The sequence below is a fragment of the Equus asinus genome, chromosome 10 (assembly GCF_041296235.1).
Source record: "Equus asinus isolate D_3611 breed Donkey chromosome 10, EquAss-T2T_v2, whole genome shotgun sequence".
NCBI lineage: Eukaryota > Metazoa > Chordata > Mammalia > Perissodactyla > Equidae > Equus > Equus asinus.
In genome coordinates this window covers 68,792,582-68,819,772 of record NC_091799.1, presented here as the reverse complement: position 1 = coordinate 68,819,772, position 27,191 = coordinate 68,792,582, and the positions used below count along the sequence as shown (strand labels likewise).

General features: G+C 45.2%; 1 protein-coding gene across 1 annotated transcript; it reads left to right on the top strand.

Annotated features, from left to right (window-relative positions):
* Positions 1-298: 298 nt before the first annotated feature.
* SNX18 (sorting nexin 18) lies at positions 299-27,191 on the top strand. Its single transcript, XM_014860315.3, has 2 exons — positions 299-2,043; positions 24,290-27,191. The coding sequence occupies exons 1-2, from the start codon at positions 423-425 to the stop codon at positions 24,541-24,543; spliced, it is 1,875 nt and encodes a 624-aa protein (XP_014715801.2). The 5' UTR covers positions 299-422; the 3' UTR covers positions 24,544-27,191.

Here is a 27,191-nt window from a genome sequence, read left to right as displayed (position 1 = left end):
CAGAGTGGGAACGTTTATCAGGAATGCAAACATTAATTTACTTTCTAGGATACGTTTTTTAACTTAAAAGCCTAATAAAATTCTCAGACAATTCTTTTCTGAATAGAAACCCGCACCGGAGCTCTCACCCCGGAGCCTCACTGCGCGGCACTGGCCACGAGGGGGCAGTGGCGGCTGAGGAGTCGGACCGGGAGGCGGGCGGCGGCTCGGCTATCGCTTGCTCTCGCCTGGCACGCGGCTCTCGGCCGTGGATTAGCGCAGCTGGGGACGTGGGAGGCGGCGGGCCCCGCCCCCGGCCGGCGGCAGCGGCGGCCCAGCGCGGCAGTCGGCGCAGGGAGCGGAGCGGCGAGGGAGTGCGCGCCGCCTTCGGGGCTCCTCTCGGCGCGCCAGGGCGCGGGGCCCGGACCCGGGGTGCCGGCACCATGGCGCTGCGCGCCCGGGCGCTGTACGACTTCAGGTCGGAGAACCCAGGTGAGATCTCGCTGCGGGAGCACGAGGTGCTGAGCCTGTGCAGCGAGCAGGACATCGAGGGCTGGCTCGAGGGGGTCAACAGCCGCGGCGACCGCGGCCTCTTCCCGGCCTCGTACGTGCAGGTGATCCGCGCCCCCGAGCCCGGCCCGGCGGGCGACGGCGGCCCGGGCGCCCCGGCCCGCTACGCCAACGTGCCGCCCGGAGGCTTCGAGCCCCTGCCCGCCGCGCCGCCCGCCTCCTTCAAGCCGCCGCCCGACGCCTTCCAGCCGCTGCTGCAGCCGCAGCAGGCGCCGCCGCCGAGCACCTTCCAGCCGCCGGGCGCGGGCTTCTCCTACGGCGGGGGCGCCCTGCAGCCGTCGCCGCAGCAGCTCTACGGCGGCGGCTACCAGGCCAGCCAGGGCAGCGACGATGACTGGGACGACGAGTGGGACGACAGCTCCACGGTGGCCGACGAGCCCGGCGCGCTGGGCAGCGGCGCGTACCCGGACCTCGACGGCTCGTCGTCGGGGGGCGGCGTGGCCGGCCGCTACCGCCTGTCCACGCGCTCGGACCTGTCGCTGGGCTCCCGCGGCGGCTCGGCGGCCCCGCAGCACCACCCGTCGGGGGCCAAGAGCTCGGCCACGGTGAGCCGCAACCTCAACCGCTTCTCCACCTTCGTCAAGTCGGGCGGGGAGGCCTTCGTACTCGGCGAGGCGTCGGGCTTCGTGAAGGATGGGGACAAGCTGTGCGTGGTGCTGGGGCCCTACGGCCCCGAGTGGCAGGAGAACCCCTACCCCTTCCAGTGTACCATCGACGACCCCACCAAGCAGACCAAGTTCAAGGGCATGAAGAGCTACATCTCCTATAAGTTGGTGCCCACGCACACGCAGGTGCCGGTGCATCGGCGCTACAAGCACTTCGACTGGCTGTACGCACGCCTGGCAGAGAAGTTCCCTGTCATCTCGGTGCCTCACCTGCCCGAGAAGCAGGCCACCGGCCGCTTCGAGGAGGACTTCATCTCCAAGCGCAGGAAGGGGCTGATCTGGTGGATGAACCACATGGCCAGCCACCCGGTGCTGGCGCAGTGCGACGTCTTCCAGCACTTCCTCACGTGCCCCAGCAGCACCGACGAGAAGGCCTGGAAACAGGGCAAGAGGAAGGCCGAAAAGGACGAGATGGTGGGCGCCAACTTCTTCCTGACCCTGAGCACGCCCCCCGCCGCCGCCCTCGACCTGCAGGAGGTGGAGAGCAAGATCGACGGCTTCAAGTGCTTCACCAAGAAGATGGACGACAGCGCGCTGCAGCTCAACCACACCGCCAACGAGTTCGCGCGCAAGCAGGTGACGGGCTTCAAGAAGGAGTATCAGAAGGTGGGCCAGTCCTTCCGCGGCCTCAGCCAGGCCTTTGAGCTGGACCAGCAGGCCTTCTCGGCCGGCCTGAACCAGGCCATCGCCTTCACCGGAGATGCCTACGACGCCATCGGCGAACTGTTCGCCGATCAGCCCAGGCAGGACCTGGACCCCGTCATGGACCTGTTAGCGCTGTATCAGGGGCACCTGGCCAACTTCCCCGACATCATCCACGTTCAGAAAGGTAAAGCCTGGCCTTTAGAGGAGTTGGTATGGGATGTGCTGTACAGTCAGAAAGGGGTGACTTTGACAGAAATACCGTTGTCTGTGCCAGATTAATATCCTACAGGTCGGGGATCCATTAGGGATGTGGACAGCTAGGCAGGTTCCCTGAGTGCACGGTGGATCGTGGGGAGGTAGCTTCCTTCTCAAAGTATTTCCAAACAGGGAGTGGGTACTCTTCAGAGAAGCTTCTGAGAGTACTTTCGTGACACTGCTATCATTTTAGAGTTTGAAAAGTTGAGTAATGAGTTTCTGGCATCTATAATCTTGTGTCTGGGGTAGAATTAGAACGGACCCAAACCGTATTAGGCATCCATTTGAACACTGCAGTGTCGCTTAGGCATGCGTTCCAGGAATTATGGAGATAATGGGAAAGAACAGATATCTGCAGATAAAGGTAAGTCTGCTGTCTTCCCTCCGTACCTTCAGTCCCTGGTTTGGTAGAGGAATCAGGATCAGCTCTTGGTGGTGTTAGCTGGGGCAGTTTAAGAACTTCCTGCACAGGCTTCTTGCTTGCGGTGTTCATAAAATGAGGGAAAAGACTCACTCTAATTCAGGAGGTTTTAAGAAAATCTCCTTAACCTCAGTCGTTTTGAGTTTGGAGTCTGTTAACTGACTGAGATTAAGAATATTATTTAGGAAAGTGATGTAGAGAAGCTATACAGAATGTGCAGTCTGAGTGTTGTGTCTGAGAGCAGTGTTTCTGGAATCCCAGTGAGTAAGCTGCACAGTGTCAGAGCTTGTTTTGTTAGTAGTTTTTGTTAAAGCACTCAGATTTGCATATTATTTCTTATAAATTAGGGCAGTAATGTGTGTCCTGCCATTACTTATGAATTTGCATTCTGATGGAATGCCTTGAGTGGGAGAGAATGGGGAGGTGTTGGAGTTCGGGAGGGATCTTGCCTGTGGATGTCTTCTGGCCATTGTAGGGGAGAGGAGGAAGGAGAGTCACCTAATTTAACCCCCCTCTGTGGTGGAAACCGCCTTGGGTGTCAGGCCTGCGCTTCCGGAAGGAGGGGCTCACTGCCTTTCCAGGTGGGCCAGTCCATTACGAACAACCCTGATCTTCGACCTCTTCCTCGTATTGAACTAAAGTTCGCCTCTCTTGATTCTGTTTCCTGAAATAAGTCTCTTTCTCATCCACATGTCAGCCCTCAGACCTTTGGAGACAGCAGTCTCGCTTCCTTCCCCTCTGCTGCTCTCCTTCCCCTTCCAAGTGTGTGACTAGCCTTCTGACTCACCATGGGGGCTCCTTCAGACACTGACCGGGCCATGGCCCCTGCTGAAATGCAGTGCCCTCAAACATCTGCAGTACTCATCTTAGCGGAGAATGTAACTTTCTTGGCACTTTACGTTTTGTAAATGCGGTCTAAGACTGAATTAGCTATTGGAGCAACCATAGTGCTGTGGCCTATATGGAACTTGCATCTACATTCCTTATGCCTTTTTCTGCATAAATTGAGAGAAATTCTTGACTTTTTGGCTGGTGCTGGTGGGACTGATGGTTTGAGACTTTAAGGCAGGACCTTACATTTAAATTCAATTGTGTGACATCTGTCTGCACCCAAGCTGGCTGCCTTTTCACATATTTCTGTGAGTTTATGCAGATTGTGAGTAAATAGCTGGAAGGGTGGAACTAAGAACAGATACCTGCAGCCAGGTGGCTGGCTGCTCCACGGTGGCATCAGTTCATTCACTGGTTTACTGTCATTCGGCCCACACACTCAGCCTTGTCAGGTACCCTGCTGTGGAAATTATTTATTAGAAAAGGTGTGGTGTTTGTTTTGAGGTCTATTTTGAGTTTACCTCAGTAGTCTCTGTATCTAAGTCATGTAGTTTATTTTTTTTAATCCTAGAACTAAAATTGTCTCCTATTGCTTGAGATTTGAGAAACTTCCTTCATTAAAACTGATACCAATTTTATGTTGTTTAAACAGATTCAAGGGCACTCAACATAATCTGTAGGAACTTTGGAAAGAACAATATAGTTTGTTTCTGCTGGAGCCCTGGTGTGTAACGTAAAGGGAGCCGTGTCCCTAGATGACATATGTTTAGAATGTACTGCTACTGAAAGCTATCCTGTGCGAGGCAGAAGGCTAAAAGCATTCGCTTACAACCGGAGGTTATCAGGGATGCTAGCGTTGGTGATTTTGAGGAATAAAGATGAGATGAATATCATAAGCCAGGCTGAATAAAGCTTTTTGAACATGTCCTGGATGTTCAGAACTTGTGGTTATAAAGAGCAGCTCACCCTCCACTCCCCCTTAACTACACAGTTGCTATTGGAATGAATCTTTTTCAGTCTGAGCACTTGGGGATTTTGTTTACAGTTTTTTTTCCTCCAAGGTCTCAAAGCGTAACCACATCAAAGGTCTTACTGTGCCTTTTGAGAGGACAACCAAAAAAGAAAGAAAGAATGAAAAATCTTTAAGCAATTTAAACGATATTTTTGTTGTATTTGGTCCAAAGTTTATATTTCAACTTAGGGAGAAATTGTAAAATTCAAAATAATCAATTTCACCTCTTAACGACTCATTGTTTACAATAAGAGGAAAGCAGTTCCACTACTTCTGCATTTTGCGTGTTCTCATATTAGGAGGTGCACATTCAGATGAGACAAATGATTAGAAAGGGCTTTTTAATTACAAAGCAGTTACGAAGGCAAGTTAATTAGATTTTTTTCCCTTAATTCCTGGAGGAAAGGACAGGAACGTTGGGCTCTTCGGGTTTTTTCTTATCCGGGAGACTGCTGTGATCAGCTTTCCCAGAGTTCTAGACCTGTGCTACTCAGTGTTGGGTCTGTGAGCCCCATGTGGCTATTTAAATTTAAGTTAACTAAAATGAAATAAAATTTAAAAATTTAGTTCCTCAGTTGCATTAGCTCTATTTCCACTGCTTCTTGGCTTGCGGCCACCATACTGGACGTCAGAGATAGAGAACATTTCCATCAGTGCTGAAGGTTCTATTGGACAGTTGGCCATAGTTTGTCAGTCCTGCCATAAGTTTCTTCAGCAAATTGATGATCTTTTCACATACTTTCCACATGGTTTTCTTTTTACTTGGTCATCTCATGGCATTCCCCTCCTTTCCACCTAGGCTTATGTAGTAAAAACTGGGAGGGGAAGCGGGCCTTGCTAGACCCCCCTTTACAGCCAGTGAGTAATATTTCTGTGGTGTGAGGACGTCCATCCATTTTGCAGCCTGCCTTCCTGTCTCATTCAGAAAAGCAACTGGTCTCAGGATGGACATTTGAGGCTGGTGAGGAACCAGCTCCAGAATGAGGGTGGAAAACTCATATACTCTTAAATGTGGTGGACTAGCATTTTTCTGACTATACTTAGTACTGAAACCATTGCTTAAACTTAATAATAGTTTTAGTGTAAGTCCTTTCTGCAAAAGTGAAGAGAGCCATATGGTTCCTTTAGCTAAAAGAGAATTCTGTAATTCTATTTTTTGCATCAACTAATAGAGTCTTAGATAAACAAACCTATTTCCGTTAATGGAGTCGAGTGGAGGAAGAAGGCAGTTTGCTGTAGTGTGCAGTACTGTAAATGGGGATTCAGAATCTGTTTGAATTTTATTCATATTTCGCTTTGTCGTAACAGGAGTCGCTTAAATTCTTTGTTCATAGGCAGCTCATTGATCCTCGACTAGGCAGCATGCACAGGTCTGTCACTGGCAGCTTTGTAAGCCTCTGGTCTCAATTTTCTTTTCCTGAAATGGTAGCATTTTGTCTTCTCCCTCTTTATCATCCCTGCCTGCAGTATGCCTTTATAGGCTGATGTTGGTGAGTTTGGGGTAGAACATAGAGCATATTTCACTTTGAGCTGCTCAGCATATTCAGTTCTGTTTCTAAAGATATGATTAATCTCTGATATTTAATAAGGCTAAATCTGGATGGCAGAGAGTCGTTGTGGTTTGTGGTTTAAAAGCTTTAGGCTTATCTCTTGGGGGTATTGTGAAAGGGAGAGACTAAAGATTAGATTATGAGAAATGCTGATTTCACCTTTGTTTATGAATATGGACTAGATATCTGGAGGGAGACACTTAGAGTGAAATTTCTTTATTCCAGAGAGAAGGTATAACATGTAAAAATGATTTGTTGGTAAACTCTAGTCTGAGTGTGTGAAGCAGGGAAGACAGAACTAGACGGTGAGGCGGTCCTGTTTTCTGTCCTCTTAAATTAAATATGCAGTCTACCTCATTGCGTCTGTAAACATTCCATATGAGCCTTCCTTTCAACAAGAAATAGCCCCAGGACCTCAGGAATGGGACACCAGTAATGGGCCTCTCAGTCTGGCGGGTAGAATTTCACCATTGTGCTTCCTTTCACCACGTGTGGGGTGGGTCTTCTGTCCCTCAGACATTAATTAAAGATAGCAGGAGTCCCTCCCAGCAGGGCTGCAAGGTAAGCCCTTCCCTCTGGCTCCCCATTCTCCTGTGGCTAAAAATAGCCCTGAGAGGACTGTGCCAGGAATACAGTGCAGAGGTCTACTAAGCGGGCTGTTTACAGACTCATCCTCATTTTGAAATCTCTGGGCTAGAAATTGAGGTCATTCATCTTTTTTTGTTTTGGCCCTGTCTTAATTGAACCCATTTCTCCTCTCCCCTACTTCCACCCCCAGCTGTTTTCTAAGGAAACTTCAGTTCTAGCCTTAACTGTTGGCTCAATCTGTATTTTCTTAGTAAAAATAAGGTTACCTCTGGGGCCTCTGAAGCAGATGCCTGAGTCCCTTGTGTTAAACGTCAGTGTGACTGGGCGTGGGCAGTCCTGGTCATGAAGCTTCATGCCGGTGCTGCTCACTTCACCCCGTCACTGGCTTCGCAGGCTTCTTTTTCAAGCCACGAAGTCCTCAGCATCACACCAGGAAGCCGGTCTGTTAGGCTGATCACCACAGAACTGAAAGGAGGAAGGGACCCGCACTCCTACTCGCTCTTGGACTCCTTTGGACTTTCCTCTTTATTCAGAAATGTCATCCGCACAAGTTTCTGTCTGATTATCTTAGGATTTTGAAATATGATGGTGGGACCCAAACGTTCGAGAAGTTTTATAAGGAGAAGGGGGATGTCAGTTCCCTTACAAACATGACACTTCCCTTAAACTATGTTCCTTTTCTTCAGGCCGAATGAAAATCTATTGTTGTATTGTCTCACAGTATTTTTTTTTTAACTTTTTATTAAGATTATGATAGTTTACAACATTGTGAAATTTCAGTTGTACGTTATTGTTAGTCATGTTGTAGGTGCACCACTTCACCCTTTGTGCCCTCCCCACCTCCCCCTTTCCCCTGGTAACCACCAATCAATTTTCCTTGTCTCTATGTTTAACTTTCACCTGTGAGTGGAGTCATACAGAGTTTGTCTTTCTCTGTCTGGCTTATTTCACTTAACATAATACCTTCAAGGTCCATCCATGTTGTTGTGAATGGGACAATTTTGTCTTTCTGTGGCTGAGTAGTATTCCATTGTGTGCGTGTGTGTGTGTGTGTGTGTGTATACCATATCTTTTTTATCCAATCATCAGTTGATGGGCACTTAGGTTGCTTCCATGTCTTGGCTATTGTAAATAATGCTGCAGTGAACATAGGGGTGCATGGGACTTTTGGAATTGCTGATTTCAAGTTCTTTGGATAGATACCCAGCAGTGGGATGGCTGGGTCATAAGGTATTTCTATTTTTAATTTTTTGAGAAATCTCCATACTGTTTTCCATAGTGGCTGCACCAGTTTGCATTCCCACCAACAGTGTGTGAGGGTTCCTTTTTCTCCACAACCTCTCCAACATTTGGTCTCACAGTATTTTTAAATCAAAGCGTAATACCAAGTTAGATTTATTTTGCCATCTGTTTATGAAGCTCTGTAATATCATTAACTAAATGATAATCACAAATAAAATGACACAGTAATGCTTAGCTCTGTTTGGGGAGACTGTGTCCAGAAGACCTCTACCGTGGTTGTCTCACCTTTGTAGGGCACAGCCTGGATCTGCGTCTGCGGGAGGGGTGGACGGGACTGTTTGCTCCTCGGTGCGTTCTTTGACTAGTGGCGGAGAAGCCGGGTGCCAGGTAGCTGGAGCCTCCCAAGGCTACGCAGAGCACATGGGGCCAGCCCGAGTCGCACAGGGGAGCGGAGTCAGCCTTGCCAGTGAAGGGGGGCATCCCAAGCCAGGAGCCCCCTGTGCAGAGTCCCGGCATGGTCTCTGGGGGACCAGTGCGGAGGTGTGAGGGGAGCTTGGAACAAGTTATTTGAACCTCCATGAGCCTCGGTTTTCTGGTTGGCAGAGTGGGAACACTTCCTCACAAGGTCATCAGGAGGATGACATGTCATGGTTCTCAGTAGCTACTCCCTAAATACTTAATTTTGAAAAGTAGAAAGGTTCTTTTAAAATGAGAGGCACTCCCCTTTAAAAGACAACTCCAGTAATCTTCCCATCCTGCCTTCCTGATAGCCTGTGCCCAGGATTGCAGGCAAAAGTAGAAAAGCCCAAGGAGTCGTTGGTACAGCAGCTAACTGTTGTATTTTAATACGGCTGTCTGTCCTGTGTGCCCTCCAGGAGAAAGGGTGACCGAGGACTAAAGATGGGTGTTATTGGGAGGCCCCAGTTTGTTGTTGTTTACATTGAAGGGTTTGTGTAAATTGTCTCCTGCTGGCTCCGCCCCAACTTACTTGTGTTCTTGTGCAAATCACTGTAACATTTCCAAGCTTTGTTCCTCAGCTGTCAATGTGAGGTTCATGATTTCCTAGGTACCATTTTGTTGGTTGTTTTTTTTAATAGCTTCATTCCTATATTGAATATAAAATCCTCCTAAGTATATGATGAACATTTAGGCATTATTTCAGGCTAGTTTCAGTAGCGTTCTGTCTGCTTATGTGACTTTATAATCTAAGAGCATGAAAATCCTTTTATCAGTTGATGTGAAAGAAAATTCACACACATATACTTAGATCGGCAAATGTGTATCGCAGGCTTAGCCTGCCAGGTGCTGCGAAAGCAAAAGTGATCAATACCTGGCCTCCTGCCTGCTAGTGAGAGCTGCCAGGTGTCCTGAAGCTGCGGCCTGGGGGATGCTGGAGCAACTTCTCTGACCCGAATGAGGGATGTAACTGATAGGGCCACCAAAGAGAGAAATCATCATGGTCCCCCTCCTTTTGTTCTTCACTTTGAATTTTAAATACTGTATCTCTTCCAAAAGTAGAAACAATCTGATATTGATCTTGTATTTGTAGCTCGGTTAAACTTTAGTGTGAATGAGTTTTAGTCCACATGTCATTCCTCCTCTTTATCTTGGAACTTTTTGTCTCTCGCTGTGATTTTAACTTTTCTCTTCTGATGGTGGAATTTTATGTATTGTTTAGCAGGTCAGGAGACAGTGGTGAAGGAGGGGGAGCTAAAATCATTAGAATTATTCACAGGATCCTCTGAAAGGTAAACCAGATTTTATTTCACAAATGTTTAAGTGCCCACTAGAGATCAGGCACTATTGAAGATGCTAGGGTTGCATCAGTGGCCAAAACAGAGATTGCTGCTCTGTGGAGCTGACATTCTAGTAGGGTGGAGACACCCAGGGAAAAACACACCCAGTAAGTAAATTATAATGTATGGTGGAGTATGGTGTGAGTTGGGGAAAAAAAAAGGTGGCGCAGGGCATGAGGGCATGGGGAGGCAGAATGAAGTATTGAAAAGAATGGTCAAAGTGGGCCTCACTGAGAACGGGCCATTTAAGTGGAGACCTGGGAGGTGAGGGATTAGCCACACCGGTGTCTAGAGGACAGCTTTTCAGGCAGAGGGTGCAGCTAGAGCAAAGGCATTGGGGTGAGCGTGTCCTGGGCAGGCTGAGAACAGTAGGGAGGCCAGGGAATTGGAACTAAGAGGATCCGAGTAGGAGATGAGGTCACGGAAGGTCCGATTTGTAGGGCTTTGTAGGTCATTTTCAGGACTGGAGTAAAAGCCCAAGTGAGAAGGGAGCCATTGCAGGGTTTTGAGCCAAGGAAAGATGTTCAACTGGACGTTTAATGAACTTAACCCAGTTGCTGTGTAGAGTATAGAATGGGGGATGGGATTGAGTGTCAGAGGTAGGAGCAAGGAGCCAACGGGAAGGAATTCCACTAATCCAGGTACGAGAGGATGGTGGCCTCGACCAGGTGGGGACGATGGAGATGGTGATGATGGAATCCCCTCAGGATGTATTTTAAAGGTAGAATCAACAGCTTTTCTTCAGGGATCAGATGTAGCACATGAGAGAAAGAGGCGTCACTAAGAGTGACACTAGCAGAGGAGTCACCAAGAGTGACACCAACAATAAGAATGGAGTTTCCATCAACTGAGATGAGGATGGCTGTGAGTGGGAGGGGGGTGGGGATGGGTGATCAGGACTTGAGTCTGATCTTTTTAGATTGACCGGCTCCTGCGTTCTGTTCTGTATCTCCCCACCCCAAAACGTGTGCAGACAGTCAAGCCTCAGATGTCGTTCCCCTCCTGGGAGTAGCCCGCTTAGAGCCCTGTCCTTTTCCAAGTAATCCTGCTGATAGAATGCTGAAGGGTATGCTCAGTTCTTGGTTCCTGTGCGGGTCTTGTTTCTGTGTTCCTCTGGTGTGTAGCTCCTCTGTTCTGCACATGCACATGAGTCCTTAATGAATGCTTGTCGAAGTAATGAAGTAGGCGCTCAGTACGTACTTCTTGGTTGATTTAGAAATAGATGTCTTCTGTGATTTATAGAATGTTTTTGTTTTTCTGTTTACATGATGACGATAATAGAGTTTAAAACTGTACAGGAAATAAAGATAGGATCTGGATATATTTCATGGGTGAAGTCATTAATTAACATGTGAGTGATTTAAAAGTCTTAGACTTATATATCTGTGAAGTGACTTTCCAGAATTCGTTGGCATGAGGAGAGGAAATTTGAAAATGCTTTATTTTATGTGCCAGAAAAATGAATATTGTGTACCTCATGATTTCAGTTCATATTGATTCTTAGTGTTTAAACTTGTATATATACACTTCTTTCCTCTTTTTAGGCTTTCATTATAATACTTTTACTGGGGTTCCTTTTGCTTAATTCAGAGCATAAGATCCAGACAGAGTGCGTTCACCTTGTTGAATGACATGGGTACACACAACACTGGGCTTAGGTGTTGAGCAGTACGTCCCTGCCCTCATCTTCACACTTCCACTTCCATAAGGGAGGTAGGATGTGTGTGGAGAGAATTGAAATAAAAGGTAGGGTTAACCTGGTGCTGAGAGTAAGAGAGTACATGGGGGTCAAGAGGACGAAGAGATACTGTCGTTTGCCTTAGAGGCTTGGGTGGGTAGCATTTGGTTTTCCTCTTTGAAAGATGGTCGTATTTTGACTTTTGGAGGAACATAGATGGAGAGTGCATTCTTGATCTTGGAAATGCTTTAGGATGGGTTCGATAAGCATATAATAATAGATACACTGCATACCTGGTGCTCAGGTCAGTGAGCGAGACTGACAGGTGAGTAGCTATCACCATGCAGTGTGACACATACAGTCATAGGCGTGTGCCACGATCTGAAGTAGGACAAGGAGGGGCTAATTAACTCTGGGGAGTGGATAGGAGTAAAGGTGTAAAGGGAGACTCAGGGTGGCGCAAGATGGGAAACGTCTGCAGTGATTCAGGCAAGACATGATGAATCCTCAACTGAGGCAGTGTCCATGGAAGGGGAGGGAGGAGACGGAAGGGGCTGTTTGCCAACAGGCATGGGGTAAGGGAGAGGGGGGAGTGTAAAATGACCTGCAGGCCAGGGACTGTGGGGCCACTGGAGATGCTTGGAGAGGGAGCTGGGGCCTGCAGACTGCAGCCTGTGGGCCAGACCCTCCCAGGCGTCTGCTTGTTCTCAGCACTTGTGCTAAGCATGGCTTTTACGTTTTTAAATGATTACATTTTTAACAGTTGTCTAAGTACCTACATAATAGCGCAAATTTTGCCTCTTGACCTGCAAAGCATGGAATATTTACTACTTGACCCTCAAGGAAAATATTCGCTGACCTTTGACTTGGAGGTCAAGCAGGTTGAGAGGTTGGACAATGGGTAGTAATAGTAATTGCTGCCGTTTGTGGAGTACTTAGGTGTGAGCAGCAGTGTTCTGGACAGTTGCATATTGGGTCTGATTCCATTCAGGGGAGGGTCTGACAGCAGAGTGCTTTTGAGCATGTTCTCTACAACCAGATGGGTTTGAATTCCAGCTTTTCTGGGTAACATTGGACCATGGACTTACTGTCTCTCTGCCTCGGTTTCCTCCTGTGTAACGTGGAATAACCATTTTGTATGGCATATATTTTTAAGCATCCGTTATTAGCTGTTATATTAGTTTCCTGTGGCTGCTGTAACGAATTACCACGAACTGGGCGGCTTAAAACAACAGAAATTGATTCTTTCATAGTTTTGGAGACCAGGAGTCTGAAATGAAGGTGTCAGCAGGGCCACACTCCCTCCAAAGGCCTCAGCGGAGGCTCCTTCCCTGCCTCTTCCGGCTTCCGGTGGTTGCCAGCAGTTGTTGGTGTGCCTTGGCCTGCAGACTCTCGCTCCACCCTAGGCGTCCACCTTCACCTGGGCTCTCCCTGTGTGTCTGGTTCTTCGTCTTGTCCTCCTCTGTTAAGGACACTGGTCATATTGGATTTAAGGCCTGCCCTCATCCAGTATGACCTCGCCTAAACTGATGGCATGTGCGAAGACCGTTTCCAGACAAGGTCACAGTCACAGGTTCCGGGTGGATGTGAATTTGGGGGATACTAGTCAACCCAGTACAGCTATGACCTCCCCCAGAAGAGTGTTATCCCCATTTGATGCCTGTGAAAACCGAGGCTCGGGGAAGTTCAGGGATTTCCAGGATCACACAGCTGATAAGGAGGGCCAGGAGTTGAGTTCGTTTTGCCTTGACCTGAGACCGGGGCGCTCTGCGTTGCAGTAAGTAGTATGCCTGCTTTGATTCTGTAGGCAGTCAGCAGCCACTAAAGGTTTGGAAGCGAAGAGAGACATCTGAATGGTGATAAAAATAGCTAATGTATTTTGAGGGCTTACTGTGTGGCAGGCCTGATGCTTCATGTTTTATATCCACTTAAACCTCGTGGGAGCTTCTGAGGTACATACGTCATTATCCCCATTTTGCAGACAGGATCTGAGCCACAGAAGTTTAACTGCAAGCTTTTGGAGGCGTCCTTCACCCTGTGCAGCCTGGCTCCCAGGCAGGGCTTTGGGAAGCTCCTCCTGTTGGCTGAGCACAGATGTGAGGAGGCTGTTGGGATAGACCAGGCATGAAGGTGGATTTGGAAAGGAGCAGGTGACCTCGAGACACCGTCCGGATAGAGTGGCAGGTTGTGGTGAGGCGTGGCTCTCTTGAGGAGTCTAGAGTTACCTTTGAGGTTTTAAGTTTGGGTGAGAGGAAGTGGTGATGCCAGTAATAGAAATAGGCGGGTTGAAAAAGGAGCAGGATCAGTGGGAGAAGATAAGGAATGGGGCTGAAGGGAGCCCTAGAGATCCCGTTCTCTGGCCCTTTTATTGTATTCAGTTATATTGACATTTGCGATTTTCACAAAAACCACCCATTGTCTGCAGCGAGACATCTTTAAATGGGTCATCTGTAAGTGTTCACATTTTGCAATTTGTATTTTGTGTGTGTTTTAAATCTTGATAGGTTTCTAGGTGCTTTGTTTTGTCTGTAATCGGTTAATTATGATCTAATTCGAGGAAGTCACATGCAGCCAGAGTAAAGACTCATAGTCACTGGACCCCTGGTCCCTGCCAGCATGAGGAAGCAGGAAAACCCCGGGGTCGAGGGTGTTCTTAAGTTTAAAACAGCTGATTTAGGGATTGTGTGCAAAGCTTAGTGATCATAAAGTGATGTGAGGTGCCCGTCCTAATGGCCACGGCGGTGGCGTTAAGGAAGGTGATTAATGCGTGCTGCTCACCAGTTAGTGCACCATAGCCTAAGTAGCAATTTGTTACACTGGGGTTTACAGTCACAATTCTAAAGTTAAAAACTAGGCATTATTGGGGGAAAATATTTGAAAGGAAGAAATGTTTTCTTAGAAAATATTCTAACCACAGTATTAACTGCAGTGCTCTCAGAAGCATCCGTGCCGTCAAGGACCCTGGCCTTGGGCGTGCAGCGCACGGCTCCCCCGTTTCTGTTCTCCAGAGCTGGCCCCACTCCGCCCTCTCCCTGCCCCATATCGAGGGGCTTGTCTGGATCAGCTTCTGTTAGATTGATTTTAGCTTGGGTCTCCCTTTATCTTGCTAGAAAAAAAGAAACTAAGGTTTTACCTTTGATTAAATAATGATATTTTCCAAATTCACTCTTCTCTTTGGTATAAATGTTTTTTGTATGTCTAAGGTCATCTAAACCCAGAGTGCTGGCAGCTTGCAAACATACCTAATGCTGCCTTAATTGTACAGACCAATATCCATGCCCAGATATCAGGAATAAAAGGATTAGGAAATTAGGAGTTATGAGCTGCAGACCTCAGGCATCAGTCGTGTTCTCTGAACTTAAACCATTATATGGGTTTTATTTTACAAAATAAGTTGTTTTTTAATAATTTTATTGTATATTCACGATTATCAGGGATATTCTTTCTACCTCATTTTATTAAGATTCTGTGGGTATAAAATCTTTAAGAAATGATACACACTCTTCTTTTCCTATTCTCAGATTTTAAAGTCTTTATATTTGCTTGGCCATAGGCAGATCAACATTTTCACCATTGTATCCAGACTCTTCTGAAATAAAAACACACTGTGTTTACAGAATTCTCTTGAATCTATCACCCTGGTAACTGTATCACATATTTAATATTCAGTGTAAGCTGAAACACAAGAACCTTTATGTAACAGCTCGCTTTACCAAGTAAGCCACGAGAGAGAAGCGTGTGGTTTCCCTCTGCATTTTTGGAACCAGGGGAGCTATATGAATGGATGTGCGTAGTGAGGAAAAGTAATCCAATGTTTTAAGATGTGACACACTCAGCTGAATGCCTTCATTCATGGTAAATGTCATCCTGCCCTTACACACTTGGTGATTGCCGAATGAAGCTGTAAGGGCTGCTTAATTAGGATATAACGAGGCTTTTACCTAGAACGGACTACTGCTTATTGTCTCTTCAGGACCAAACCAAGCTTAGAGGTGTGAATTCTTTAAATGATTGATCTTTCTTATTATCAAACAACCTTTTGTAGTTTATTATCCTTGTCTCAGCCCTCTTCCCTCCTTTTTAAAAAATGACTCACCAGTTCTCTTTGTCATTTATGAATGAGTTGAAAGTGAATTTTAACTTAATTTTGTCTTTGAATTTGATAGTTCTTGGCTTTAGGGATATTTAGTCCCTTCAAAAATTGCTTTCAGGGGCCAGCCCCGTGGCGTAGGGATTGGGTTCGCATCCTCCGCTTTGGCGGCCCAGGGTTCGCAGGTTTGGATCCTGGGTGCAGGCCTACACACCACTCATCAGGCCATGCTGTGGCAGCATCCCACATACAAAACAGAGGAAGATTGGCTCAGGGCAAATCTTCCTCACAACAAAAACCAAAAAAAATTGCTCTCACTGACTTGGGTTTAGTCTTAACTGTTTGCACCTCCAGAGTTTATTAATGTGGTCCAAGCCTGGAGCGCACTTAGTATGCTTGATGTGAGAATAGGATTTTGAGGGCCTGGAGGCAGTTTGTGGGCTGCTTATCCATGAGGCGAGGCTCCTGAGGGGGCCCGGCCGTGTGCTGGCGTTGTGCACTGTGTATTGGGGCTGATCCACGAGGCTTTGAGATCTCCATGGACGAGTAGTCCCAGTTGGTTCAGGGACAAGGGAGCTGCCTGAGTTGGGAAGCTGGGCAGACTCCGTTCACTTGTAGCCAGTCACCTGTAGTAAAGTTATTCACCTTACCAATGCTTCACTTTCTGCCTCTGAAAATGGGAGCGCTAATTGCTCTTTGGGAGGGTTAGAGAAGAAAATGAGACATGCAAAGTACAGAGCGCAGGTTTGCACAGAGCACATGTTCATGTGTGACTATTTTGCCTGTGTGGACGGCCATCCTGCCTCTCTTTGTTAGGTGGAGGTTGGCCTTTGTTTTTTGAAACGTTTTACTAAGAAAAAAAATTGAAAAGTAAATATTGGAGCAGAGAGGGGAAAGAATAATCAGCAAGTGGGTGGAGACCAAAAAGGAAGAAGGAAAGGGGAGGGGAAGAAGTGAATGGGGAGTCAGCAGGGACCACAGGGACCAGGAGGGCGTGGGTACCAGTGATGAGAGGCTAAGTGCGAAGTAGGCCACGTTGGCCAAATTAGCATTTGCTTGTTAGATTTTACATGCACAGGGAATGAAGAAAAACAGGCCTGGTCCAGTCTTCGGCAACGTCTGTTCAGCTGTCCCTGTCGCCCTTCAGCCTGTTTCTCCTGTAATGTCCCTCACACCATGGCTTTGATTTTCTGGGGCAGGGCCCTGGGAAGACAGAAAATCTAAATGTTTTTGGTACATTCCTGATTTGAAAATTAAATAAAGTGCTTGTTTCTTTTTCTTTTTTTTAAAGAGAAAATGTAGCCTTTGGATCCCTGTTGCTTAGTGACTGGGCCTTTTGTATACTTGGTCTTAGGAGGGACAAAACTTCCTGAGAAGAAGAGATTTGGTCGAGGAAAGGAAGGCAAAGTTCAGGTGCAAAACTGGACCCGGTTGGGTTGGGAGCGGTTGGCGCAGCCAGCAAGCCCTCTGGGGCGTGAAGAAGGGAAGAGAGGGGCATGAAGAGGGAAACTGGTGCTTAGATGGCCTCTTAGCTAGGTTTAGGGCTCTCCCTGCTGAAAATGCTGGAGGCAGTGCGGTGTGTGAGAGGCACCCTCCCCCCCACCCCTCACACCATTGTGCTGGGTCAGAAGCTGCCAGCAAAGTGACTTCTCTCTGCAAATCAGAAGGAAGTGACAGTACCGTTCATCACTCTTGTGCTGATTGACTAGATGACACCAGAGCTGTGCTCCTCTCTTTTCAGAAAAGCCAAAATGGCATCGAAATGCTTCTTACATAGTTTTTACTGCTGGAAATAATTTACTGCCATGCTGTGTAAATAATGTGGTGCTTTTGAAAATGAGGCTGATGTCCTGGATCATAATTAATCTATAAAATGGGTTTGAGTTTGAGCCCTTTAAGGTTATAATATTAATGAACCTTGTCATATGATTAAATTCTTTAGTTTTAATTATTTTGTATTTGTTGCAAACGTGTAATATTATCCCTCTAAAACTGAGTACATATGGATTATGAACCAGGTGGTGCTTATTTCATGCTTTGCTCTTTCCAGCCTGAGCACGCTGTAAAACTGTGCAAGATGGCCCACACTGGTAAGATACAAAGAAAATGGTAGGAGCAGGGTGGCGGTGCATTAGGACACGAGTTTGTGGCACTGGGTTTGGCGATGGGCAAGGGGCAAAGTGCCTTTCTTTGAGCCCGGGCAATTGCACTAAGTGTAAAAATGAACCCCGTTAGGAATTTTGCATGTACAGAGTCAGCTAAGAAGGCCAAAGGAGTCCAGGAGATTTTGTTAACAACAGGTCCTAAAGCAAAGTCAAAATACTGGTTTAGTTTTCCTTTTATCACTCCTAATGTGGAAAGGAGTAAACAGGGTGTAGCAGGTCAGTCTCCACCTCAGGTCTTAAGGCACTGATCCATGTTCTGTCCCGCACAGAGGGTCAGCTGTCTCCTGCAGGGGAGGCCCTGTGCGCAGTGTGACATGGAAGGTGGCAGGCAGGCGGGGATGGTAGCCGAATTAGCTGTGAGCCTTTGGACCGGTGACTCAGCCTCTCATTTGTGAGGTTGAGAGAATTGTACCAAAAGCTTTTCTAAGGCCCTTTCAGCTACTGAAAAGAAAAACAAACCTGGGCACCAACTCCGCCCTTCTCACCTCAGAGTTGGTCCTCCTTGACCTTCCCTGGCGGGTGTCCTGTCTGGACTGGAGCGCTGAGGAGGAGGTCCTCAGGGTTCTTGCTCCTGCTTTTGGAATAAAGTCTTAGGGTTATCAGTTCCTGAGCGAACTTTCCATCCTGTGGAGAACTTCTAATAAGTCGCCAAGCTAATTTAATTAGATTGAGTGCTCGACTGAAAATTCCCTCTCGGCGTGTGAGCATTTTTGCGAGGGGAGGTCTCTGTGCTCCTCCCGACCTGCTTCCCCAGAGATCCCCTGGGAAGGGACACTGCAGCCTGGTGGGCTCAGCCTGGCATCCTGGAGGGTGGCCGGTGCCTCCTGCCTGGCCTGGAGCACCGTGACGGCTGCGGCTGAAACACACGGCATGGCTTCCGAGGAGCCCCTCCTGTGCTGCCGGAACATCTGAAGAATTGATCTTCAGTTGCGTAACTTGGGGAGCTGCACCACTTCTAGTAAGTTGTGTTTTCTTCTGAACTAGAAATGTTACTACTTTATTGGTTGTTTTGTGAAGGGTATACTGCTCTATATTGTCCGCCCCTTCTCGTTTAATCTCAGAGTTTAATACTTGCCTGCATTCTCTTTTCGTAATAAAATCTTCCTGTGCCCGTGTACTGTTCCAGATGCGGCTACCCAATGTCTGTCTGTTAGCCCAGGAAACAATTTCATAGTCACGTACTTACATTCCCATTTTAAAATGTTTTGCCCCCTCATCACTCCTGTTTTCTATTTTCTTTGGTTTTGAACGGTTGGGTTGCCCCACCTGGGAGTGTTATGGGGTCTTTTGTTTAATCCAATGGTGAGCCCTTTCCGCCTTCGACTTTATTGTATGGTTTCCGTCCCTTGTTCTTTCGTTTCCCTTTTCTGTTGTGAAAGAAGTGAGGCAATATGATGCTTATGAGGGCAGGGGGCCGGCACAGAGCAGAGTCCTCCTAAATTAGCCACTTAAAAAGTAGAGGTTTTGAAAACTTTTGCCTGTTTTCGTATTGATTCCACGATAAAAATGTGCGTTCCTTTTGTTCTTTAGATTCTGGGCGGTGTTTTTAGCCTTTATTTACACTCCTCTTGGGTTTGGTAAAAAAACACAGTGCAGCTGAGAGAATGCTTGGAAGATGCCGTAATGCTGCGCTGCAGCCCTGCGGCTGGTCCGTGGCAGCTCTGGAGCAGCTACAGATGAATTTTCAAGGCTCACCCAGAAGTACCAAGTCTGTAGTGGTCTGACTCTGCCTCCATAGTTTTCTTTCTCCAGCCTCTCACTTTTTAGAGGCTAAACCTGATTGAAAGTTGGGCTGTCTCTGTCTTTCTTGGGATATGTAAAATTTTAAATATGAAAATATGTGAAGTGTAGAAACATGGACAGATAATTCCCAGTTTGAGAATTGTCAAATCGGCTATGAGAACACAGCCATTTGAGATAAAACCTGAATTCTAGTTCTAATAATACTATTCCACTTGTGTCTAACCAATGTTTGTAATATTTTATTGGAAAAATATGTTCCCGCTTTTGTCTTGAGAGAACCCAGAGTTTAGACCTGCAGTGGGAAGAGGTGGGGTAGAGAGAAGCTTCCAGAACTCCAGAGGGTGGTTCTCTTTGTCAGCTGCCAAGTGTTTAAACACCCTGCGATGTGTTCAGATGGAGAGCTGGAGCTCTTAAGAAGGTGTCTTTTTTTTTTTTTTTCTGTTTACTCCCAGGCAGTAAACTGGTCAGTTAACTTCCATGATTAACTTATTGAATAATTTGACTTTGTCTTTCTCATAAGAAGGAAAACAGCTAAACCCTTACTGTTTGTTAAAAAGTATATGGAAAAACTAACTGGAGGGTTGTGAGATGAAGATTTTTAAAAAATGATTCTCTTCTTAAAGGAAATAGTATATTTTAAAACTTTTCAAAATATTTTATGATAGATAACTTCTTTTGGGGCTTGGGATTTTGAAGGCCCTTGGGGTTGTCATTCTGCACTTGAACAGCCAGTGGCTTGTACTCTTACAGAAGGACCTGCGCTGCTGTCTCTTCAACTCAGGGTATATTCAAGAACTCTTAGGAGTTTTTAAAAAGTGTATTGCTATCAGCTTTTATTATTGTTTATCAGCTTTAATCATCTTTCTTCTGAAGGTGGATCTGGGAGAAAATCACTTCAGCTACATTTCAGATAAAAGAGATGGTGGTGGTTTTTAATTTGCTCTAAATTCATGGGTACAGTTTTGTGGAGACATAATCTTTTTTTTTGTATTTTTTTTTAGGTGAGGAAGATTGGCCCTGAGCTAACCTCTGTTGCCAATCTTCCTCTGTTTTGCTTGAGTAAGATTCACCCTGAGGTAACATCTGTGCCAATCTTCCTCCGTTTTGTATGTGGGATGCTGCCACAGCGTGGCTTTCACAAATGGCGTGTAGGTCTGTGCCCCGGATCCGAACCCATGAACACCAGGCCGCCTGAAGCTGAGCGCCAAACTTAACCACTGCTCCATTGAGCTAGCCCCCACAATCTTTCTTGATTTCATTTTGCACTCACTGTTCTAGCAGAGTTTGTCCTTTTATAGTATGCTGTTTAATACCTTCCTATGCTGTTTTGTCTAAGTCCTTAATTGTATCAGGCATGTAAGTCTTGCCACCTCAAAAAATAGTTTGAGCCCTTATCTTATCTTATCTCTCCTCTCTCCCTGCTACTGCAATCCTAAATCATTATGCTAATGTATTTGAATTACATTAAGTGGGTTAAACCAAAATTCCAAGTGGAATTAGCTTTTGGGTGCTTACTCTCCTCCGTGGTTTATTCTGTCCTTCCTCGTTGGCAAAATAAAGTAATTTTTTTTTTGTGCTGGGATGTCCAACTGTACCAAAGCAAAGAGAGGCGAAGCCCATGTGTTCCTGAAGGGGTTGCATGTTACTATTTTTGGTGGTAGTTCTTAATTTCTGTCAAAAGCTTTACAGGCACAATTAGTAAATTGAATGAGGTTAGTAAGATTCCAGAGGGAAATTTTCAAAACCTATATAGTTTCTTTTACATACTCACAAGGCCTTCTGAATTGCTTGTCAGAAGAAAAGCTTAGACCTCATGAGGAAAGTGAGAAGGGACAAGGGCGGTGCCTGGGGGCGGGGCGGGGGGGGGCGAGGCCGGTGGGCAAGGGGAGGAGAGGTAATAGCTGATGCTCCGCTGCCCGGCCTCTGTCCCCCAGCCCCCTGCTCACCTAGGCCCACCTTGCTTTTTCGCCAGTTCAGGCTCCAGTTTCTATCTAAATATTTGTAGTCTTTGCTTTAGTCAGTTACACATTCAGATCTCATCTTCGCCTCTTACTGGGTTATCTGGTGACTTTGAGGCTCAAAGAGATTGGGTAAGCTTTCTCAGCTTCCCTGTTGTGAAAATAGGAGTAATGTCCGTTGTGAAGCTGCAGTAGCGTTAGAGATGGTATACGGAAAGTGCCTAGCATATATTATTACTGTTTTTGGCAGCCACCACTAACTAGTTGTATATGCCTGTTTCCTCCCCACTCCCACCCCCAGCACAGTGCCAGCCATGTAGCAGGTCCTCTGAGCATTTCTCCTTGTGACACAATTCTCATGTCATCTTGGAGAAAGCCAGATTCAGCTCCCACGCGGAATTACATGCTCTGTGGTCCTGTTTGACTTGGTGTCACGGATGTGCGCTGTTCTCAGTGTGCTTTGCGAGGTGGCTTCCTCGAGAACGTACGGAGGGCGGGGACTTGAACGCGTCCATGTTCTAGCAATGTGCTCAGTACCTGTTAGTCCCTGCATCAATGGTTGTTAAACGGATTAAAATTCTTGCCCCAGAGCCCAACATTTTGGGGACTTTGAAGACAGCAACATGAGTATTATTTACTAAATAAATTCGTACTTGGGGGAAAAACGAGTCTTAAATTCTCCTTGGCTCCTTTCATCTGTACACGTGAAAAAAGGTGTTAAATGCCAAAAGGTCTTTGAGCCTCAGAGAAATTTGTTTTTTGCTGCTGTGTCCAAGAGTTTCGAGAATGTATGCTGATATGATAAGTTTTCACTGCATTGTTGGTTGTTAAATTGGTTTTTGTAGACGCACGTCCGCAGTTGTGTAGAACAGAACGCAGTTTCTGAGAATATGGTCATCTCATCTGCAGTCTCACACGCTGCAACCTCGTTGACCTCACACAGCCCTGGGCCGGGGTTCGGAGCTCCTCTGTGGTGGACTTTCTTCTCCGTCGGAAAAGCCAGGCGCTCAGAACCAGAACAGTAATCCTTGCAGAGTATTACTGACGCAGGCAACAAGTGCCACGCAGATGCCTGGGAACCTGGGCAGGGGAGGATGCTGGTCCACTCTGGGCTCGGGCACCTTGGATCGGAATCAGATGAAAAAATCATCAAATCACCTGAGACTTTTCCCTCTTAACTTCCTGTTCGTTCTCTTTGTCTCTTACCATTTTGATCATATTTCATTTCTCAGTCATCTTTTTGAAAAATTTTTCCTTTAATTCTGTCTCATATGCTCTCCTTGTCTTTTCAACTTCTTTTTTTGTATATAAATTGTGAAACTTGTACAAGTATAACAAAGATAAATTTGCTACAAGAAATTTTTTTCTCTTTTTTCGGGGGAGAACTCTTTCTTTTTCTCTTTTTAATATAAACTACAAGCAGGCAGATTTTATTGCTTCACTAGTCCTATCAGCCATAGTAGAAAAAAGTGCCATACTTTCAGAGTGATGGCTTCGTAATGGAATTGGTAAGGGGTCTTCCTGAAGGTATGTTAATGCAAACGACCTCTCTCTACTGGGGCAGACCCCACATCCCTGCTGTGGGGTTAAGTGGAAGTGGGGTGTTCTCTCTGCCCCAGGGCTCTAATGCTTTTCACTTGAAGATCTCATTGAGAATAAACAGATGGAAATATACACACATACATTCATATGTATGTTAACATTTGTTGGTGGGTTATAATTTCTCAGGTCTTTGAACTGTGCCCCCCTCCCCTGAAAAAAAAGTACACTGTTTGACCTCTGAGGGTTTTATTTAATACTAGGTTTACTCTATATTATTTTGTAGGAGATTTGAAGAAATTTAAAAATAGGGCTTTTTCCCTTGTATATTTCACTATTAGCTAAAACTGACCATTTCTGAAACAAAGTCCCTCAGCTTCCCCACCTCCTTCTAAACAGGCTACTTTTCCCCCCTTAGTATCATCATGTTCTCAGATTGCCAAGTCAGGTGTCCTAGATGTTTCTCTTGTCTTTCATCATGGTTTAGTAGAATGAGCGTTAGATGGAGTCAGGAAATCCAAATTCTCAAGCTGGCTGTGATCAAGTGATTTGTACTTTATCATCACTTATTCTAAGAAGCCACGAATATCCCTTATTTCCTGTCTGTCAGCATCCTCGGCCTTTTGCGTCCTCGTGTGACTACGCTTTAATGAATGTTTGCCCTCATGTGGCACCTGCTTGAGTGACTGTTCCCTTCCCTCTTCCCCGCACGCATCCTGTGATGACATTTCTTGATAGGAGGCTATGGCACCTCTAGCTTCCTTCCCAGGTCCTCATTAGGGCAGACTCAGAACTCACTGCTCCTTACAGCCCCTTAAGGAAAAATGGTGACTCCTTACTTCACAGGGCCCCGTATGCTCCAGTATGGGTCTCCTGATAGACTGTGGGGTCAGAAGCAGGCATGCATGCATTATTCATCCCTTCATCACCAACAAGACGTGGGCTTGGCCAGCACCAATGAGGGTGGCCTCCAAGTGTACACCGCAGACATTGGCAAGCCCCCTCCGGGACATGCCCTGATTCCCAAAACACAACCCGAGTTGGCGCTAACACGTTTCAGAATCTAGTCTGGAGTCTTCTACAGTAATTCTCCAGTGAGACTTTCTCGGGAAGTGGGCTCCCATCCTCTGTGGGGTATTGTTTTATATCTGTTGTTTAGATAACTCTCTTTCATGTATGTATATGTAATAGTGTCACACCTTTTCTCTTAAGAATGTGAAAACTGTAGAGTTTTCTTGATTTGCCTTTTTAGGGCCAATTCCTTGCAGTTTATCATCTATTAATTATAATATCTCTACTTGGAAGAGATGAAACACGCTGTAGATGCTTGATCAATGGTGAACTGTAGTTTTGATAAGTGAAATTTCAGTCATGGAGATGTTTTCAGAAACTTCACCAGATTCCTTTTTTTAAAATAAGTAATTACAGTCATTCCTTTGAATTCCAAAGGACTTCGAAATAGTTTAGGCAAGTATTTATAGTGCCTAAGAGTCTGTTTACTATGTAGCTATGCCATTGGAATACATGTATATTTTTTTTAATTCATTTTTTCTTAACTACAGGAGCTCTTACCAAAGTGAAGGAGAGTAGGCGACACGTGGAAGAAGGGAAGATGGAGCTCCAGAAGGCTGATGGCATTCAGGATCGCTGTAACACTATATCTTTTGCCACTTTGGCTGAAATTCACCACTTCCATCAAATTCGAGTAAGAGACTTTAAATCGCAGATGCAGCATTTCTTACAACAACAGATAATATTTTTCCAAAAAGTGACACAGAAGTTGGAAGAAGCTCTTCACAAATATGATAGTGTTTAATGACCGGACATCGGATTGTGGACTTTTTTTCAATTCAAGGATAATTTCTGCAGCAGAATAAAAACTGCTATCAAAGAGCTCTTGCCAACTAGCAGTGGTGGTACAAGGATGGTTTTGTGTTCAACTGAAACTCGGCTGAATATATAATTATGTAGGAAAGAAACAGTTAATATGGTTATATAATAGAAACAGTACCACATTTGTAACTAAATTATACTATGTATGCCTACACTACCATTGTAACTTTTGGAATAATGATTATACTATTTGCCTTATTGCTTTTTGAAGTATGGGTATTTTAGTGCATACTTTGTAGACCTCAAAACCCATGAAGGGTCTCAAAGAAGCTGGCTGGACAAAAGCCTGCTGTGGATGCCTTTTACTCATAGATCGGGATTACCCCAATTCAACCTGTTCTCTGTTTACAAACTCCAACTAGAGCAGCTATGCGACTTTGTGCCTTTAGACTCTTGGTTTTTCATTTCTCGCCCCTGCCCCCCCTCCCCTTTTTAAGTAATCACAACTTTTCTGATTGAAAGAGTGAAAGGCCAGCGCATACAATGACAGACTGCTAGTAACCTCGTAGTGGCGCTGGGGGCGGGGTGGGAGGGTCAGCTGTCATCAGAGTGCACAGCAAGTTTTGTCTCCTGATACATGCTGGTGAGCACAGCAAAGGGAGACTCGATGCTCATCTTTGGATATGAAGTCTATCAGGGAAGAAAACGGTGCCACTCTACTCCCTTAGATGCGATGGTAGTCTAGCCTCTTCCCTCAAGTGTCCTGGAAACTTGGTGTGGAGATGAAGGAACATGTCTTATAACACGGAGAAGGAGGAGTCGAATCAGTTGGGGACACAAGCACAGAATCAGTGACGACACATACCTGGTTTTAGTTCTTAGGAGGGTTTTCCTTTCTTTTTTTTTTTTAGCTTGGAGATTTTCTTTTAATATTCAGTGTGATTTTTTTTTTTTAAATGGATCTACACTGTTAACTGATTGAGACTCCACTGTGATTCACTCGTTTACTTAAATCAAAAACTTTTCAGGGATGTCTGTAAAATTCAGTGTTATACGTGATGAAAAGTAGTGTTGGTTGATCTAAGGAGGGACCAGAAACAATTTCTACTATTCCAAATGCTGAAAGAAAAAAGTAATTTTTTTTTTAAGCATTGATAAGCCCCCAGGACATTTAACCTTAAAAATTATTTTAAATATGCTCTTTCATTATTGTAAGGGAAATACAAATGGCTGATAAATACCAAAAAGATTCAAAAGCAGCTTAATTTAAAAAGCACAAAGAGATTCTGGCTTGAAATGCCAAAATCTCAATGTTTTTATAGTTGCTGAACTAAATAATGTGATTCTTGAGTTTACACATTTAAAAACTGTCACTGAAAGATTAAAGTATCTACTGTTTTTATGAAGTCAAACTTATGCTGCCTCAGAAATCCCTGGGTATTGAAGTGGTAACACAGAAGTAAAGAGGTCAGTTTGAAATATTTGGTGAGTCACATTGATTGAAGAAAAGGGTCAGTTTGCAGATAGTCATGAAAAGGAAAGGTTATTGAAAAGATTAGTCAACAGCACATTTATTCTAAAAAGTAATTTCACATGGGTTGAAGTTTTAAGATCAGAGTATCATAATTTTGATCAAAATTTTATACCTTAGGTAACTAGAGCCAGATTTAACATCATGTGGCTTTGTCTCTACTACAGATACGTGGAACTGTAACCAAATATATTTTCTCTAAAAGGTCACTTTCTCTTGTTGATTGCGAAATACAGTTCTATAAACAAAACCCATATATATATAAATGTTAATTTTATTACAAAAATTTGGAGATTAATTAATTATAGCATATAATTTAAGTTCAAGTCTGTATTGGACAAATAAGCACTATGCTTTTCAAATGATTTGAAAATCACTTTTATTTGCCTCTTTATTTTGATGGTGGTTTGATTTTTTTTTTTTTTTAAGTAAAATCACTAAACTTGTGCAATGGTAGCATGGAAATTATCTGAGGTGTCTTGTATGTTTCTGCTTTAGCCAGCGTGGACGTAGCTTAAGTTATAAAAACGAAAGATTAAAATACAAGGAAGTAGAAGTTCATGCTGCCTATGTAGAAGAGAAGTTTCGTTCTTCATAACTACATGACATTATAATGCCACTGATTCATGAGGGGTTTAAATTAATTATTAGTGTCCATATTTTCTTCTAAGATCTTTATTTCTCTAACGTTCTTGGTCCTATTGAAACATTTCAGTATATAAAAATACTGCAATGTTAATACCCAAGAGAAAAGCCATCATAATGTGTATGCTGGTCGTCATGATCAGTGTGGTACAATTTTTAAAAATAAACTATCACGCCCTGCATGCCATTATTTGTCTTTATTTCTGTAATTTATAATTCTGATATATGATGTATTACACCATGAAGGTGTGCACTTGAGCCTGGTTTTGCTGTTTTAATGACAGAGGGAGTCATTTCTGTGCTGTGACCATAATGCGGGGAGCCTGGTTCTGCAGCCGTGCAGTGTAACCCCAGTGCTCTTCAGGCTGTTGGATGAAAAGGTACATTTTAAACCCAGAACAAGGGAGCACATTCGAAAGTGAAACGTAGAGTCAGCGCACGTTGGCTTGAAGAGG